The 19989-nt window shown below is 48.5% G+C and overlaps 1 protein-coding gene across 1 annotated transcript; it reads left to right on the forward strand.

The window, feature by feature from the left end:
* The first annotated feature begins 16967 nt into the window (after positions 1-16967).
* Positions 16968-19440, forward strand: OLIG3 (oligodendrocyte transcription factor 3). Its single transcript, XM_080388082.1, has one exon. It carries the CDS (start codon positions 17946-17948, stop codon positions 18765-18767), a length of 822 nt encoding a protein of 273 aa, XP_080244208.1. The 5' UTR covers positions 16968-17945; the 3' UTR covers positions 18768-19440.
* The last annotated feature ends 549 nt before the right edge of the window (positions 19441-19989 follow it).

The raw sequence follows: 19989 nt of genomic DNA on the forward strand, positions 1-19989 counted from the left end.
GCGCTCTCCTCAGCTTAGAAAGGACTCGTGTCATTCTGCACCAGTTTTTGCTCATGCACACTATTCAAGCATAACAGAAAATCAAAGAGTCACTCTACCCAGTATGATCTCGAGGTTTTTCCCTCATGTCTAGCTTGTCTTTTATGTCCTCTCCCTGATCCAGGAGCTTCTCTAGGTTCCTTTTGTATTTCCAACTCTAAGACAAATTTTAACCTCTCAGGAATTCTGCCAGAGACACAGCTATATCTACACAAGGAACAAGAAGCTCACCCTTGGCACTGCTACACTGCGGGCTCAGTGATTTCCCCCGCCATGCTACTCATAGCCCCAGGTGAGAAGTCTAAATGCTTTAGACCAGGCCTGGGGAAGAATTTTTTACCACATAACAGGAGGAACAATAGCCAGCATGCTGAACAAAAATGTGTGTAAGGTAGCTTGTGGCAATGCTGAGAGGCTGAACTAGGCACCTTGTAGCCTCTTGCACTGTCAGAGAGGACTGCAGGGATACACATTTCAGATGCCAAGTCTCCCACATGGACCAATGAAATGGAAACCGATTTGCCTGAGGAAGCAAGGATGGCCAAGAGAAACACTACCAGACCCATTAGCAGAAATGGCAGGGAGCTGAGCGCTGGGCGGCAAATGGGAGCAGCAATAAGGGAGAGAGAAGTGTGAGAACTGCCCTGCCTCCCTTTGCCAGTACTGGCAGAGGAAGAATGCAACGCACTGCGCTCAGACAGGAGGCCATAGACCAGCTGTAAGAGATGGAATTGCTCTGAGGACTGATTTAAGCCAATGTGCCTACAGTCAGGCAAAGTTTAGTGACACAGATTGTACTACTTCTTTATTCTGAGCTCCTGATTGACATGAATACCAACCTCCAAATGAAACAGCCATAACGGTAGAAACTGCCGTGCTGTGTCAGCTGACCGCAAGTGGAAACATCTTAACATTGCCATCCCACCTATGAGTTTCTGAAAAACTGTTTTTGAAACACTTTTGTTTAAATACAGATCTAATTCAAGCTTAGCTTGAAGACTGAGTAACAGGTATGTCCCCAGATCTCACGCTGGGGGCTTAGGTGATACCACTTTGGAGAAAGGCAGAGGTTGGAAAATTCATTCATGTATTGAGGGTTGCTAAGAAACAGAATTTTGTCTTCAGTTTGGGGTAGGAAAGCATGTTTTGAATAACTAAACTGAGACTGATACATATTGTGGCAGTGCTGTTTAAACTACCTCTAATTGTCCTCTCTCCACATTTTCTTTACATCTCTGCTTCCACTCCAGTCTGTCCTCTCCTGTGTCAGCACAACGGGTTGTGTAGCGCTGTGGTAAATGAGGACATTAAATAATCTGGTAAAAAAATAATCAAGAAAATATATGACATTTTATTTCTCACCAGATCAGTTCCTTAACAATGATTTGCCATAGGGGTCGTGAGAACAGCTGTAGCAGCATAGCCGAGGATGTGATACAGGAGAAAGAAAAAAATCAGGACTGATGCAACAAAATGGCTCACATAACTCAAACACTACATTGTATAAAGACATACCTGATGAAAAAATAAAATTGCATTTCAGTGATGTGCACGTGGCCTTCTCCACTTCTTTGAATGGACATGCATCTCCCACATACTTGTAAGACAAATCTGAAATAATATATGCATATACAGCTCTAAATCAAGAGGTAGCTGTGTTACTCAGCACTACTGCAGGCTCCATTACTTGCCTGGACCTCACAGGAATTCATGGTCACTGCTGGTATCCCTGAGCCCTTTTCTGGTATCTCCTGCTCTACTGTTCTCAGTCCAGGACTGTCAGCTCTAAAGTAATTGCAGCATGTTGTCACATGACCTTTATTTCCATATGACATGGTTTGCTTAATGCAAGGCACATGAAATGGATTACTTAATCCAGCACAGTTGTTTATTGGATGCAGTCAGACTCTTGCCACTGTGACAAACTGCTACTGTTTGCAGGTGCAGGAATTCAGTTGTCCACAGTTTTTGGAATTACAAATCTTGCAGACCCTTTAGGTGTCTATTGTGCAAGGACAGAAGGTAGAGCTTCCAAGGTTACCATCAATTTTAAAAGAGAGACTTGGGGAAGCAGAGGATAAACAGAGAATAAACTCTGATCACAAAAAGTCCTAGGAGCAATAATTTTTAGATGCGAGCTTTCCTGGATGGACTGAGATGAATAACTTGCTTTAAACACAACACTGCTTTGGTTGCCTTGTCCCAGCTGTGCCCAGTATAAGCATTCCCTTGAACTGGATACAGCTGTAAGGTTGGTTTTGCTACTGTGGGTTCAAAAGCCTGATTTAGTAGTGCTTTTTTTTTTTTTTTTTTTTTTAATAGCTACTTGTCTGTATGCTCCTTTAAAATGCTGATTGCCTTTCCTTCATGGTTTGGCTTGAGAAACATGCTGTGGAATTTGAATTCGTCCCCCTCCCATGCTAATGTTGACATTATTTGTGTGTAAACACATTACGTGGGACAGCAGAAATGTAAATGAGATTTCGATGTTGAGTTGATTTATAAACAGCCAGTCTCTTAATTTATTGAAGTCATCTTTATGCCATTTGCATGATTAACAGCATATACCATACATAGGGTGCCCTTCTGTAACATGTTCAGAAAGAAGAAATGCAAAGTGTATACCATTATAGCCCCAAATGAAGATCTTATTGAGCTTCAAGGTGCTTTGAAACATGTAATTACTAACGTAACTCTGCCTGTGAACTTGTCCTCATTAACTCCATAATTAGCAAGATCATGTTTGATCTTGGAGTTCATTAGACATTGCAGCTGGAAGATTGTTTCAGTTTTAACACATCAGAATAGACAATTAAAGTGATAATAAAGAATCAATATCAGTTCCCTGTTTCTTAGATTTTCCCAAGGTTGCAGTGTGCCTAATTAAACCTGATTTGAAACAGTGAGAAATCAAAAAGTAATGCGGTCATATTTATTTTGGTTTAACAGGCTACTTAAAAGGCTGTTTGAAATGTGACCTGGGAAATAGTTTCTACCTGCACAATGAGTAAATAGTTGGGATGATTTCAGATTCAGCTGCAGACTTAACTGAAGACTTGAGTAGATGTTATGCTCACATCCCCTGTATTGTCTGTGCCCTCTTTTTACTCTGTGACTGGATCCAACCTTGTAGTTCACATCAGCTGGTGTTCCAATACCAAAAGAAAAACTTGTTGAGTTCAAGTTATTTACATGGCTCTGGCTTTTCCACCACACAAGCCAAACTCATACACGTTCATCCTCCAAGCAGCAGCCTGATTCTCCAGTGCATCAGGACCTCCTTGTGCAAGACAGCTGTAAAACTGGCATAGTGTTGAGACTGTCTGCAGCAGAGAGAAGCCTGATCTCAACCATTACAGGGCTCCTTCCCCCTTTTCCTTCCACACAGGTGGCAAACTGGGAACCTTTTACACACAAGTGGTTCTCCAGTTGTTCTCACAGTCTAGAAAGCAATGTAAACTAGAGGAAGAAAAGAGTGGCCTGTGCTCAGAAACTCCATGTTCAGGTGGACCTGATTCTGCTTTCTGCCTGTCTTCTGAATGGCAAGCAACTGAACTGCAATACATTTCTGTGTCTCTGTTTTCCAATGAGAGTGAGGCTCTGAGACTTAACACTGGAAGAACATGTCAGAAACCTCAGTGAAATTTCCTATGTAATGAAATGCAATAACATTCTAAACAAGATTAGCAAGATTCAACATCCTCCTTCTATGTATGTACTTTTGCCTCAATCCTTCATCACCTTCATTTAATAAGCACAGTTAACTGAAGACACAAATCATGTCACTGAGGGAGAAATGGATAATGAAGGACCACTGAAGCACTAATCCAACTAATCTTGCCTTTGGCTCTTGAATTTGTGTAGATCCCAACAGTAAATATTAAGTTCCAAATTCACCCAATTGATTTCAGTAGTTTTTCTTCAGCCTACAGGGTGCCACACCTCTTCATTTTGTTTGCAGCCATTTGAAACGAAATTGTTTTAAAGATATTAATGCTTCATTGATTTAAACTGAAACAGACTCTAATTGTTGGCATTTGGGGCAGATTATAGAAATAGGGTCAGATCCCTAGCTGGTGTGAATCCATCAAAGAGAACAAAATGACAATGAGAATCCTAGCTTATATACCCTGGATATAATGCCCTTGATTTACGGCAGTATCGGGGGGGGCGGAAATTGCCCACACTTGAACATTGATGTGCCAAGTTGACTGTAGACAAGCAGACATAGCAACATTTAGGCTTGATCTTCTTAACTGTGACACAATTCAGTGCATATGCTACAGATTCTGATCACAAATGAGGACTACTCCACTGGCAGCAGCCCACTCCCTTTCACAGCTACACAACAGGCTGAGGCTGGCCCAGTCACACCTGCACTGTCCTATTCTTTGGGTCTCCCCCAGGCATGGCCCTTTGCCAATTACTATTTGAGGTGCATCTAGGAAGACCTTTTAAATCTTGTTCTGATGTCAAGTCAGTTGTGCCTCATGTCCTGTGTTCCTACTTCCCAGTACAATGCAGGTTTGCCTTGGCTCGGTGTGACATAGTTTGCTTGCACCATTACTGACTATCACCTCCTAACAGATGGGTCTTTGGTTGGAGCTGCACCACTCCTTCAGAGCCTGTCTTAGGTAGCTGGGCAGAGTGACTAAACCAAAATTTAACACTTTGGCCTTTGAAACCTGAATGCCATCAGGGACCTTGCTGGGTCCCCGTGAGCCAAAATGGAGCCTGTCCTCACATGGCATTGCTGCCTGTTTCTTACAGGCCCTGCTGCTACCCCTCTGTGCAGGCCAAGACTGTGGAGAGCTCTGGGGCCTGTTCAAAATGGCCTTAGAACAAAAGGGGTCCAAGGGGGAGGCAATGGGGTCAGCAGCCATGGTGTGTGCAGCAGCAGCTGAGGGACAGCACGGCACCACACGTACTGGCAGACTGGCTGGTGCTGGGGCACAAGCAAGGCTGATCAGGCTGATGGCTTGATCGGTCATGCCATGATATGGCTGACTGGCTTTGGCCTGTGCCACTGCATGGCTGTGGCTTCCACCCAGCAAGCAGTGTGCATGTGGAGGGGACCCCAGCAATATGGATACAGGCGACTCACTGCCTGCTGGCCTCAGGGTCCAGAGACAGTCTGTGATCCATGCTACCTCCCAGCACTGAGAGACAAAATGGCACCAGCTGCCTGGGGTGGGTTGTCAGGACATTCTGACCGGCTGTGCCAGCCAGGTGTGAAGCAGCTGGGTGCTAGGCAGGCCTGAGCCACCAGGCAACCTTGGACCTGGTGCTGGGGGAGGCCTGTGGTGCCCACGGGGCAGGGAGTACCTTCCTGGGGCTGGGCCAAGGGAGATGACCGCCCTGGGGAAAGCGGGCACTCCTTTAATCCTTTGCTCTCCGAAGGCAGCCCTCAGGGATGGCAGTGTGAGCCACTCACAGTATGGAGCAATATGGGCCGTGAGGGCTCAGCAGCCCCAGCTGTCGAGTGCAGACTGACCCATGGAGGTGCCAGGCCACCCGGGAGCTCTCCCTGCCAGCTGGAGGGCTGAGCTGGGCAGTGCTTTGCGAGTGCTGTGGCGGGGTTGGTGGTGGGACATAGGTGCTGATCCCGCTGCAGCGGGGTGTGGATGAGGCCTGCTGGCAGGACGGCAGCCTGCCATGAGGCCTTCAGAAACCAAAATCCCCTTGCTTCACCTGTAAAATGCAGTGTCCTGAGGGAGTGAGCACCATAAGTACCCGTGGGCCACAGGGCCATTTAATACAAATGAAGCCAGCTTCCCTATAGACAAATCATTTCCCTTCTTTTCCCTGGTTTGGAAGTCTAAAGTAAGGGGACCCGTGTGCCAGTGTACCCTGTTCCTGGGGATCCCCTTACCCCCAGGAATTTTCTCTGCCTCACAGGGCTGGCCTCTGCCAGGCCCCTGCCCAGGATGGCACTCTGGCCAAGCTGCAGGCAGGGCGGCACTGCTGGAATTGGAGGAAATTGTCACTGCGATACAGCAGTGTCCCTTGAAAGCTGAGACTACTAACAGTTCTTCACATGAGCAGTGTTTCTGGGGCCAGCAGCGGGGTCAAGTCCACACAGCTCTACCAGTACGAGGCTTAGCCAGCATTTTATTCTCATTCCATTTTATCCTACATGTTCTCTGAGGCACATGGCAAAACTCTTCCCTGAGCCATTTCCTTTTAGTGAAGTGATTTTAGTGCAGTGTGAGGTTTGGCTTTAGCATGTTTCCAGGAGACAATCTTACTGCTTTATCCATGCAAGTTTAAGGTTGTCTCCTCATTTTCTGTCCCTGTGACATTCAGAAGGTTCATACGCCAAAAAAAAATGGACTCCCAGTACCCAGGCTGATTTTGGGATGCTTTATACTATCTCTAAACAGCAGGTTAATTTCAGCTGACACTTATTTATGAAAGCACAAAGTCTGGTGAGGTAATAAAAAAGTCAACTCCCACAGAATATATAGCCTTAGATTTTCTTACCTAACATGGTTTTATCTAGAGATTTATTGAGTAAAATAAAGATTTGGCTGGCAAATAATGTTATCAATTGCTCCATATTTTAAAATCTTTTGAAAGCACATACAAAAACCAGATTAATTTCCTTGTACACTATCTTCTGTGGGGTATAAACACGCTTTATTCAGTGACTAGCCAAGAAAATGTAAATTAGCTGTCTGACATTTGGGAAATTCGTGTGGCTGAATTATATGACTTGTATATTTGGAAAACCCATAGGGTTTGTTAGTATCCAGGTGGATGTTAATTTTAAGTAACAGCTTGGTCAAATGCTGAGGTTTCAGTGTTGAATCAAAAACACAGAAACTTCTCCCATCTCTATCCTTTTTTTACGTTTATGTACGTTTAGAGTATTTGATGCCTGAAATCAGTTTTCAGAGAGGCTGAATGAATAATCTAACTGATAAAACACTTGCAAGCTGACTTCTTCTCTGCTGCCCTGTTAAGTGTTCAGCAAAGACATCTGCTTACATGGCCTGATTCTTACTTCTGCACAGAGTAAGGGAGTTCCCTGTAAGACAGAGAGACAGAGCCCTTGACTGGGGCCAGAGTTTCATCTGCCCTCCCTATTTTTGTAGCCAGGAAAGGATGGTACGGTAGCCCACCATTCCCTACACAAATCTGCCATTCAGTGGGGCGAGGTTGGGAAATAATGAAGTCAGCACATTAGTGCCTGGCCTGCTGAGCTCACAGTGCTGAAAGCTGCCAGTGGGTGAATTTCCCAGCGTTTGGAAACTTTGTCTCAGTTCTGCAGGTTTGCTCAAGTGTGCGATGGCTGTTTGCAAGGGAGCTTTCCCGCTGGGTGGGTTTGCTTTCCTCCTCACAGCTCAGGGAAGGTGAGAGCTCTCCTTCATGTCTTCCCTGCCCCCACTGCTGCCCCTTGCTCACCCCACAAACACAATGCTCTTCCAGTGGCTCCCCTCCGCTAGGGAGCTTTTCCATCTCCCAACTCCCACACTGGGACATTTTTCCACATTTCCAGGATTACGGCCACTTTCACTTAGATCTATGTGTGTTGCCTCCACATACAAAGAAGCACTTGGGGACAGGATTAGTAGGATTAGAAGAGATTCACATATGTCCAGTTCAAGCAATTGGTATTCAAAGCTTTACACTTCCAAATGCCACCAAGAGAGAGAAAAGGAGCTGGGAGCTTGCTTTGCATTTCAGCACCTTCCTGCAGGGGACAGGGGCCTTTGTCTGGGGGGGGGGTGGGGGGGGGTGTACACAAATCCCACCCACCCCCTTAATCCAGCACCCCTTAGCCACCAGCTCTTTCCCTTCAGTACCACCGGTGGGCCTCTGCTGTAGCCCTAGCAAGAAGACAGAAGTGTCTATGGCTTTCCTGTTTTTCTTCTTAGAACAGCCCTTCTGAGAACTTCTGGCAATCTCTGCTGGGGTTTAGTAGGCAAATCAACATCCTCTCCCGTGTGGTTTGTTATGATATATCTTGTCTGTTATTAGAAGGCAAGAAAGAACCATCAGGTTTAGAACATAAAGGCATAAAATTCTTAAAAGAGTGCCTTTGCTGATATTAAGTTAAATCTTTCACAAGTAAGTGAACTGTTCATGCAGGCAAGGCAAAACTTTAGGATTAAACAAGTGTGCTAGGCATTTCTGATAAAGCAACAGAAAAATCTGCTTTTTCTCCTTTCATTTTTGATAGGCTTTCTTCCTCGTTGCCTTTAGGGCAATGACTGTGGTGATTTCCTAACATTACACACATCAGTAAAGGCACAGCCTATGCATTTTGGCAGTTGCTCCAAATGTAAACAAATTATATTGTTCAAAAATGGAGAGGAAGGCTTTAATATCAGTCAGTGTAACAAATCTCCCTATAGCGTAGTGAGAGATTTTTGGAGTAGAGCAGGTGGAGCCTTTTTTTAATACATTCATCCATTACTTAATTAATTCATTCTTTTGTTCAGTCTTTCTGCTCACTTTCTGCTCACTAGGCTAAAAGCTCTTGTGGAATACTATATTGTTTGCTATGACTTATAAGGGACAGGAACATATACAACCAGATGAAAAAAAAAAAAAAAAAAAAAAAAAGGAATACTTTTCATACCCTGCAGAGTATCTTTTAAGCAATTTTTTTTTTTACAATGAGTGTGTATTTGTTTTACAATTTTCAGACCAGAAATGAAATTTCAAACTATATGAAACAGGCTGATGGGAACTGAAATGTTGCTAAAAGTTACTCTTTTAACTAATTTAATTTGTTTTTATCTTTAAAAGGCATGGAGTCATGGATGAATATTAGCTGAATTCAATATGTTTAATATTACTCATACCAGAGTAAGCCAGTATAAATCCCAGTGGGTCTTTATTCTCATTAATAAAATGGGCCAAGTTTGAGCTAATATTTTGTTAACTTGCTATTTTTGCAACTCCAAGTCTTACTTCAATAAAAATACATGGGAAAAGGTGCCACGAATATCCAGATTAAAGGAACTAAGTGTATGAATTCTGGTGATTTTGAGAAGTCACAACATTTTGCAGTGTACAGGTGACTATAGAATTTCAGATAGGTGGAAACCCTCAAAGCACTGAAATGCAGGAGGCTGTCAAGTCTGTACACACTCCCCAAATCTTCAGGGAGTTCTGAACAGTTCACTAATGATGCAAGGCTAGGCCTCTGCAATTTAGGGAAAAGGTAGCAATACCTGTAAAATTTGGAACTGCAATACACTGATTTCAGGTGCCTACCAGCTGTGGAGAAGAAGTTCACTTAGTAACAAAGACAATATGAAGAAGAGAAGACAACCCAGAACATATGTACCTATGAACTTCATTTTAAATTTAATTTCATTTTCAGAAGTGGTAAAAATAATTACTTCCCACTGCAGCTGTGAACATCAATCATACGGAGCTATAAAATTAAAAATACATATAATTTCTTACTTCTTCCCCTTTACTTTTTATTGTTCTGCTTACTGTTGCCCAGTCTTTCCCATCTGTCTTACTTATTTACACAGCACTCCCCTCAATGAAGGTTTTGTGTATCTCAACGTATCCATCTTTTTGGGGTCTGTTGGTCTCACTGAACTACAGGTAATAATTGTTAGCAAGAGTTAATGATGAGTGGATGAGGAAATATTTCGTGATCTTTGTTCAAAATGGTGTCCTGGCAATTAAGAGGCAAAGGATTTTCCTTGTTTTGTGCATGTGTCATCCCACTCCAGAATGATATTCTTTGTGCCTGCAAGAACCTTAGAGCTCTCTCCTCTCCTGGGTATACAAAATATCTGAAAGAAAAAAAGGAGGTGGCATAGGGGCAGTGACAACTGTTTGTTTTTCTCTACACAAACTGGTGAAGAAGGGGCTGTAGTTCCCAAGATCCTAATCCATCCCATGCTCCCAGCCATCAGCATTTCTGATAGCCAGGCAGAGGCCAGGCAGAGGACTCAGGGCACTAACCTCCACCAAGGAATCATTCATGTCCCATGTACTCCCTCTCCAAATTAAATTTGCTGGCAGTATCTCAAGCCACCAAGTTCCATGTGAAAGCAGAGGTTTACTAGGGATCCAGCTAAGCACCCCTGTAAGGATGTGTCTTCCTGACAAAGAAAAAGAGTTAATGGCTTCAGGCTAGATCTGGACACACTAAACTGCTGCTACTGGACTCTCACCTTTGGTTCAGGTGCAAAAGAATAACAGGCAAAATGGTTGCAGAAGTAGTACAGGCAAACTAGAGAAAATGACTTGATATTTACTCACAGGTCCTTCGCTGGGAAGAGTTTTGCTCAGCATCAGTGGCTGTAAAGAAACTGTGAGCTCCCTTAGCTAAGCTTGGTGTCTATGGCTGGCATGGGCTCTCTTAAGATCTTACTAACATTTTGCTAATCAATTTCCTTCTTAGGAAAAAAAAATCGAAAGGGCCTGCCCCCAATTAAAGCATTTTTGTTTAAAAACTGAATTATCTCATTGGAGTAATTAAGCCCTTCCTTACAGTACTCACTGGTTCTTTATTGCAAGGAGCTGCACCGATGATTTGAATTTTAGGGGCCTGACCTCTGAGTCTATTGAAACCGAGAGGCATCAGTCAGCTTCAGTAAGGTTTGGTTCTGGCCCTGACAGGCCTCATAATAAGCAAACAAACACCACAGTTCATCAGTGTTTCAATAGTTAATAATTAACCTTTGCCATAAGTTGACAAGAAAAGATGATGTCAGTGGACCTAGTCTTCTCTCCCTCTTTAAGAGACAGAGGTGGGACTTTTATGATCCTCATTATTATTGTGTCTGAGCATTTCTAAGCCTGCCCCAAGCTGCTGAGAATCACAGGCCCCCAGTGTTACATCCATAGGTTTGTAGGTTTTCTGGTCAAATGACACATTCTAATCCTGCATCCTGACCCAGGCTGAAGAGCTGCAGGACAAGGAGGGGCACGGATGAGCCTTGCAGCCACCAGTCTCCCACAGCACAGCAGTGCTGTGCCTGGTCTTAAGCACTCACCTAGCACAATTCCACCTGCAGTTATACAGCTGTTGAAGGACTTCTCTGAGCTGGGCCTAGGACTGTTGTCCCCCTTGTGTGAGATGTGAACATTTCTGAAGACTAGGGAGGGGGTCTGCAGGTATGGTGGGGCAATGACCATTGGGCTACATGGGTACCAACGCTATCCTTCCCCATGTGCCCACTTTCCGGTCATCATTCTTCTCTTTTATATTTGTGCTTGATGTTATTTTCCTCCAGTGTATTTTATTTTCCATTTGTGGAACTGCATTTACATTAACGGTGCAATTGCCACTGAAAACGGACTGCCTTATTTCAGCTGCAACTTGAAACAAGATGAGAATGGAGAGTGATTCAAATTGTAAGGGTGGGAAAATGTGATTTAAATGATGCAAAAAACCTTATTTTAAATAGTAAAGCCTCCCTGAACATTTGAAGTTTCAACAGCTCAGCTAAAAGCCGTACAGCAAGACTCAGAAGTGATTTATAAAAACAGCCTTACATCTTAGCCAGGCCAGATTTTACCATCGTTTCTGGTGTTCATTAGCATCTCATTGCACATGTCGTCCCATTGATCCCAATGGAACAAGCCCACACAATAGAGTTCTATTCAAGGGTGGTGAAGGCAGTCCATACACCCATCCCCAAACACTGAGACATGGCAAAGATTTGTGAATAGACTGCAGATAATTTTTGTTGTGTCTTCTAGAATTTGTACTAGCCTATTAACAACCCGTAAATATTCACTTGAGACACTTATTGTTTAAAATTGAGATACAAAATGAGACAAGGATTTTTTTTTCTTTCTCTTTAGTGAGTCTTCCACGCTTTCACATGTGTAGTGGAAGACTTACTCAATAATTTCTGTGGTTATATCTGTTTTCACTATAGCAATGAAAAATTAATTGCATTTCTGAAACAGCAAAACATTTCAATCTTTAGTCATTATAACACTAATGTTTTCATTCTGACTTAACGTAACTTTAAACACTTGAGAAGCTTACTATACAGCAGCGCATCTGGGGTTTCTGATGGGGGGGATTTGAAGGGAGCAGGGGGGAGCTCTCATGTACTCTATTCATCTCCCACTTTGTTTATAGCAGATATTTAAATAGCCTACTGGACTTAGGGTCTAATGCGATAATCGCCAACTACCTACTAAAGCAGTGAGAGGGAGGGTTCTTAGAAGTCAGTGGGTGAGGTTTGGTATCAGGTGTTTTATATTGAGAAAGTTCACAGAACTGACAGTGCAAATAGCTGCAAATGCTGTGAAGGGCCAGAAAGAAAGACAAAGAAAAGTTGCCCTTTTGAGAACGTTAACATTTTACCTGCGAATATGGGCCCCGAACATAAAAGCAAAAGAGAAAATAAACACAGGGCTTTGAGCAGTGTTACTGTTCTTCAACACAGTGACAAACCAGCCATGATTTCAAAGTATGTGCAAGTTTGTTTGCCAGGAATGCCAGGTTTAGCCCATCCTGCATGTGTGAAGTGTGCAGCAGCATCTGAGCTCTGCATATGGGAAATGTCCATCAGTTTCAGCTTCGTGGCTGTATTTTGGAGGTAGTGCAAGTGTTACCAAGCATCTAAAAATAAACTATTTAATGGATGCATATTCAACAATACTTGACAGGAGTTTTTCTCTTACATTCCAAAGACAGAAAAATATTTCACAGTTGACTAACACCATGACACATCTGGTAGCTTTAGAAACATTCAAACTGATTTTCTAGTCTTTTATCTAAATAAAACACAAGTTTCAGGTGCATTCACTGCAGAAAAAAATAAAGGAATTAAATGCAAACTGTTGATTAAGTAGTTTTTATTGTTTACAGAAGCTAATTTCAGGATTTTAGTAGGAAATGTCATATATCAGAGAATTAGCAATTCGCACATCTAATTAATTAGTCTTCAACATTTTAAATTTTATTACCAAGGGTTTATGCCATATTTTTTCCAGAACTTTAGCAAATCAGTATTTAAATACAGAAAATAAAATGCCATCCTTAATTAGCTGCACTGGAATGCTCATCAGTTGTTTCCTTTAAGGATATATTCTCCTCAAAAGCAGTGCCTGGTACGAGCCCGATCCTGTTGTAGTGCGCAGGATACTTTAAAGGTTTGAGTGAGGGCTCTAGTTTCATACTTAATAAACGGGGGGGGGGGGGGGGTGTGGGGGGGTGTGGGAGGGAGTGGAAATTTGTTCTGATCCCTTCTTACCAACGAATTTGAAAACAGGAATGGAAAAGGAATTTCCTGTATCCAGCAGAGGAATATTATCTCCAGGCTTACCTGATTGCAGAATTTGACTGCAGCAACCCAGGTCAGCCTTCTCATCCCTTTCTCGTTACTGCCTCATATTGCCCTGCTTCTGGAAACCAAATTTATGATAAACACAAGAACTAAAATAGTCTTTTAACCTATTCATTTTGGGGAAGTCCGAGTGTCAGCTGACAAGATGCTATCAATCTGAACTATACTGTCAAGCTAAATGTAAGCCGGTAATGTATTTGGAGCAAAATCAGCACACGGTTAGGGAATCTCGGCTGTCCTCTCTAAAACAAAATGAACACCGTTTAGAAACAACCAGTTTCAGCTTTAGCACCCAGCCCGGCATAGCACAGCCCGTTTGTAGCAGCACCCGTCTCACAGACAGCTGGCTGAGCGCTTTCCTGAACGCAGCATTCTGTGTTTCTTCAATAGCATCAACCTTATTATAACGGTAACAGTTGTAACTATTTCTATGCTGAAAACACGTTGTCAAATATCTAGATTAAATTAAAAGCAAGCAGAAATAGCAAAAACTAATAGCTACAAGCCATAAAAGCTAATAGCCTTCTAATAAACCTGAAAGAAAAGCATATAATTTTGATTTAACCAATATTCCTGTCATGAATCAGATTCTGTGTTGCCCGCCAGGTCAGTAAAGTCCAGGGGAGCACAAGATATAATATTTTTTCACAGTAACGCTACGCAAGAGAGAAGTGCATCCAATTTCCGTACCAAACTCTATGAGAATTCAAAATCGGGCACTGCCTTAAAGTACATCCATTAATTAAAAACCCGTCTTTGAAACCACACAATTTCCATTCCGAGAAGCCTCTAAAAACCGCACCTGTTCCGGGGGCCGGCAGCAGCGGCCGACCGTGCCGCTGCTATGACACGTTGGGGTATGCGGGGTCGCGGCTCCCGTGGCCCCGCGCGATGCGGGGGCCGTGCGGGATGCTCTCGCACCTGATCCCCTGCGCGCTCCCCGGCAGTGTGGCTTTCCAGCGAGGGCGCGTTTCCCTCCCTCAACAAATCTCTCTGCCTTTACGAGAACAGGAATTAAAAGGCGGGGGTGTGCATGTGAATTTGATGTAGCTACCTCTCAGCTACCATTTTCGCCCTTGTCCGACGCCCCGATTAGGAAAACATTCGCTTTTCTGCCTTCCGGGGATTAATTTCGTTGCGCCGGCGGCGGGGGAGTTTTGCTGTTGACTGAACCGGGACAGCGGTACGCCCGGAGCTTCTCTGCAGTCCTCTCCGAAATGCCCTTAGTCGGGGGGATGGCGGGCACTTGCCCGGGTGGGGAGAGGCGGCGGCGGCGAGCGCAGCCAGCCCGCCCCGGGGCAGCGCGGCCCTTACCCCGCCGAGCGCACCCGCCGCCGCGACGGCCCGGCCCGGCCTCGCCGCTCCCGCGGGCTCAGCCGGTGAGTGTCCGGGCGGCTGTCCTCCCACCCGGCTGCGCCCACGGACGGCACTGCCCACGCACCGCTCTGCTGCGCTGAGACCTTTCCTTTCCTCCTTCTTTCTCAGTTTCTTCTCTTTCTTTCATTTCTTTCTTTCTTTCTGTCTTTCTGTCTTTCTGTCTTTCTCTGTTTTTCTCTGTTCTTCTTTCTCTTTCTTTCTTTTCCTTCCTTCCTTCCTTCCCCCTCTCTCTTTCTTTTACTATTTTCCCTTTTTTTCTTTCTTTTTCCTTTCCTTCTCTCTCGCGCTTTCCCTCACTCTCTCTCTCTCCAGCATGAGCAAAGTAACAGCGGCGAAGGAAAGCAGCGGGGGAGGCTGGGCTCGCCGGGAAATATTACAGCCAGCAATCGTATTGGAGCAGTGCTGCCCTTTTCCGAAACGATTTCTCTGGCGAGGCTCCCTGTGCCCGGGATTCAACCTTCAGTTACTTTCTAAATCCTTCCTTTGCCCTACGGCGACTCCGAGCAGAGCCTCGCCTCGCTGCCCCGTCCCGGGAGGGGGATGCTGCGGCCGCGCAGGCGGGGCTGGCCCGCCCGCCCGAGCCCGTTGGGGAGCAGCGACAACACCGGGAAGGGGGAGAGAAGAAATATTCGTAATATCCCTCCGAGTGACGACCCGACCTTTCCTTCCTATCCCAGCATCCGCCCCTCTCTGTCCCGCGGTGCACCGGCGGCTCGGTAGGCCGGTATCGCCCCCCAGCCCCATCTCGATGAGGTCTCAGGCCCGGGAGGGGAGCGGGGCTCGCCGGAGCAGCCCGCCCTGCCGGAGGGGAGGACGGGACGCCTCCTGTTGCTTCCCCCGACGGCATCTTTTCTCTTTCCTCTTTTCTGTCCCCGTCGGACTTGGAACTCCCCAAACAGAGCTGCGCATCTTCTCTGGAGCGGCGGACGCGGGGCCGAGGTTTTCCCCCGATCCAGCGCGTTCGCCTGCGCCGCCACCGTGTCAAGTTTTGCTCATTTGCTTCATCCCGGCTCCACGGGAGGGAAGGGCTGAGGGAGGAGGAGTGGGCAGCCCCCGGGAGCCCCCCGGAGAGCGGCCTTGTGGGCAGGAGAGGCCGCTCGACACCCCCCCGCGGGGTGCGGAGGCCGGCGGCACTGCGGGCCCCGGGCCCGGCCAGGTCCCCCGCCTGCTCGCCCGGCAGAGCTCTCAGCGGGGGGAGCAGCCTGGGGGCGATCACAGCTTTCGCGGCGGAAGCGGGATAAGCCGAGGTCGCGTTCAGCTATTTCTGATATATTCTCCTAAACACTTTTTCTTTTCTTTTCTTTCCTTTTCCTTTCCTTTTCCTTTCCCTTTTCCTTTTCTCCTTCTCACTGCGGGATTTACTGACAGCGCTGAAATCAGGCGGCTTTAATTTTGCTCAGCAGACTAAGCACAGTTAGACTCAGCCGGATCAAAGTGTCCCTCTTTTCCTGGCTCCTCGGCTCTTCTCGGGACCTGGAGACTATGGAGGAACGAGGTCCTTCCAGGGAGGTTTCCCCTGGGCCCTACGCGCCTGTTGGCGGGTGGAAACAACCCGACGGCTCCTCCCGGGAGAGCGGGGCTCCAGGGCCGGCTCCGGGAGCGCCAGGGCCCTCCCGCCGCGGACGGCTCCCGCCCCGTCCCGCTGGAAGCCCCGCACTCACCGCGCAGGCACCACCGGGGGCTGGGCAGATCCGGTGGGGGACCGCACTGCCTTCGCCGGGCACGCACACGGTTCGGGCAGGCTGCTTTCGACGCCGTCCCTGCGGGGGCATCCTCCCCCCGCGCCCGGCAGAGCCCCGCAGACGGCCACGCCGGCTCAGCCCGACCCCGGGGCAGAGGCAGAGCCACCGCCCGGCGGGCGCTTGGCACGGCCGGAGGCTGGGTCAGTGACACCTGCCCCAGGTGCCCCGCCAGCCCTACCCGGGAGAGACCCAACCTTCCCGGCCCCACGACCCCCCCCCCCCTTCCCCGCCAGCGAAGGTCCCGCCCAGGCTGCGGCCGGTGCCCGGAGCCAGGTTACTTACTGGCGCGAACGCCTGGGGCTGTTTTGCAGCGCTGCCCCCCGGGGCCGGCTCCCCGCCTGCGGCCGGCCCGGCCCGCCTGGAACGCAGCCTCTCGGTCCCGCCGCCGGCTGCTCCGGCCGCCCCGCCGCGCCGCCCTCCCGCCGGAGCCCCGGGGGCTGCCGCCCGCCCCCGAGCCGGCCCTCCCGGCCGGCCGCCCCTCCCGCCGCCGAGCGCACCGGCTCGCCGCCGCACCCCGGCTTTCCCCGTTTATTTAAAGGGAGTCGCTGGCCCGGGGGGAGGCGGGTTTCCCAGCGCGCATCTTCCCGCGGAGGCTGCCCCCCGGCTGCCCGAGTAATCGGTCATTTAAACAAAGCGGCGACCCAGGTACGAGCCAATTGCGGCCAGCCCGGCCAGGCGAGGGCCAGCCGGTGCCACTCCACAAACCCCGGCCGGGGGGGACCGGGGGAGGGGAACGGCAAACAAAGCGGGGAGCCGCGCCGGAGCCGCGCACGCAGCAGGACGGGGGCGACCGACAGTCCTCCACCCCCTCCCGCCGGAGCGGGGGGACTTCCCCGAGCGGCTCCTGCCCGCTACCGCCCGCGGCCGGGGTTTCCCCGCCGGCCCCGGGCAGGCGCGCAGGCCCCCGCAGCCCCTTGCCTCCCTACTGTGGACGGGATGCGGTTTTATATTGGAAATGAGGGGCAGGGGGAGGAGATGGCGTGCACACGGAGCGATGAGTGTGCGGTGTCAATCAGAGGGGTTTTGTGTCTCCTTGACTCCTGATGGTCCGTGGCTGAGGTGTCCCGGGTGGCACCACAATGAATATGAATAGGGGTCCTTGCTAAATGGGACAGTCAAAGCGCACCGCCCTGAATAATGGCACGTCATCCTAACTAGACCATTATACATAGGAAGGCTCCTTTTGTCTCTGCTCTCTGCTGCAGCTCTATAAAAGCCCCTCTTTTTCAGACTGAGGTTAGTCCAAGCATACTCTAACTAGCCATCCTGTAAACAGGCTGAGTAACCGGGGGGAGACAGAAAGAGAAAGAGAGATTGGTGAGAGAGGGGGCTGAGGGGCTTTTTTTCCTCTTCCTCCAGCATTTCCAGCCCTTCGCTGGCAGACCCTGCCATCCGTTTATTTCTTTTTCGTTCCGTTTTCGTTGATTTTTGAAGGAGAGTTGTCTTGTTCGCCACCTCCAGAGCAGGGAAGAGTTTCTTGCTCAGAAGCCCGAATACAATGAATTCTGACTCCAGCTCTGTCTCCAGCAGAGCTTCCTCGCCAGACATGGATGAGATGTACCTGAGAGACCACCACCACCACCACCACCATCACCACCACCAAGACAGCCGTCTCAACTCCGTCTCCTCCACCCAGAACGACCTGGTGCAGAAGATGTCTGGGGAAGGCCTCTCCAGGAACGGCTCCAAGGCCGGAGGGGAAGGCAGCAAGTACAAAATCAAGAAGCAGCTCTCGGAGCAGGACCTGCAGCAGCTGCGGCTGAAGATCAACGGCCGGGAGCGTAAGAGGATGCACGACCTGAACCTCGCCATGGACGGGCTGCGGGAGGTGATGCCCTACGCCCACGGACCTTCTGTGAGAAAACTCTCCAAAATCGCCACCCTCCTGCTAGCCAGAAACTATATCCTGATGCTCACCAGCTCCCTGGAGGAGATGAAGAGGCTGGTGGGGGAAATCTACGGGGGGCACCACTCGGCCTTTCACTGCGGCACGGTGGGACACTCCGCGGGGCACCCGCCCCACGCCGCCGGCACCGTGCACCAGGTGCACCCCATCCTCGGCAGTGCCTTGTCCTCCGCCAACACCTCCTCCTCCCTCTCCGCCTCCCTGCCGGCCATCGGCACCATCCGGCCCCCCCACTCCCTGCTCAAGACCCCCTCGACCCCCCCTGCCCTGCAGCTCGGCAGCGGCTTCCAGCACTGGGCGGGCTTGCCGTGCCCCTGCACCATCTGCCAGATGCCCCCCCCGCCCCACCTCTCGGCCCTCACCGCCTCCAACATGGCCAGGATCTCGGGGGAGACCAAGGACCTCCTGAAGTGACTCGGCGGGGCCCCCCCGGCCCCCGGGCTGCGCCGGAGCCTGCGCTCCCACGGGCGGGGAGGGGGCTGCGGCCGGGCCCCCCCGCGCCGCCGACGGACCTGCCCCCGCTGCCCCCCGCCCCGCCAACTCCCCCTGTAACACGGGATTAGTGTAGTAAGGACCTTGCAAAGGTAATGTTTTAGCCGGTTCCTCGGGCGATGTTTTCTTATTATACTAAACCGGAAAAAAAGTCCCTGTTGTAAAAATAATAATAATGATAATAATAATAAATAATAATAATAATAATAATAATAATGCCGCTGATGGTGATCACATGTAAATACTTCCTTAAAATGGATGCAAAAGGGGGAAAAAAAAAGACATGGTTATCATTGTAGTGTTTGCAGCTACCAAGAGACTAAGTATCAGTTTGGGGCTTCTTCTTTTTGCCGGCTTTTCCTTCCTTTCCTTTCGCACGGCGACACCTCGGCCCCCCCCGGCTCCAAACCTGGCTGCTGCAGCGCAGCGGCGGCCCGAGGTAGCCCAGCGAGTGCATGCATGCTGCCCGCCTCTGATGCCACCCGTGGGCATCGGCCACGCGTGGCTTCCCTGGCAACAGGGACTTCGAGCGAAAAGTTTTGTGGGTGTGGGGTTTGGGTTTGAGTTTTGTGTTTGTTTGTGATTCGTTCCCACCCCCCCCCATCCCACCCCCCCCACCCCCCCCACCCCCCTCACCCCGATTTGGTTGCGATGAGGTTTTGTTTGAGGTTTTCTTTGAGGTTCTTTTTCTTCTTCCCTCTGTGTCCACTTAAAAAAAAAAAAAAAAGGAAAAAATAACGCGGGGGGGGGGGGGGGGGGAACGAACGACACGCCGCGATTAGTGCAAAACACAGCACAACCCTTCTGCGGGTCTGTTTTGCCAAATCTCCCCTCTCCTGCTCTCGGTGAAGTGTGCTAGTTCAGCTGGCTGGGGTACTCGTCACTTATTTCTCTTGTTGGCTTTGGGTTTGCTCTGGTTTGCTGCTTTTTTGGTTTGATTTGGTTTGGTTTTGGTTTGGTTTGGTTTTGCATGCGGGGTCAGTTCGTGCCAGATTAGTGACTTGTATAACTAAATGGAATCTTCGTTGCTGTTTATTTCCTTTTCGGTACGTTTTCCTGGACATTTGCTTGAAATACTGTTATTATTAATTTCGTTTGTTTGTTTGTTTGTTTTTGGTTAGGGCCTCAAAGACAAGACCGTGTC

This window comes from Falco punctatus (genome assembly GCF_963210335.1).
Source record: "Falco punctatus genome assembly, chromosome: 5".
NCBI lineage: Eukaryota > Metazoa > Chordata > Aves > Falconiformes > Falconidae > Falco > Falco punctatus.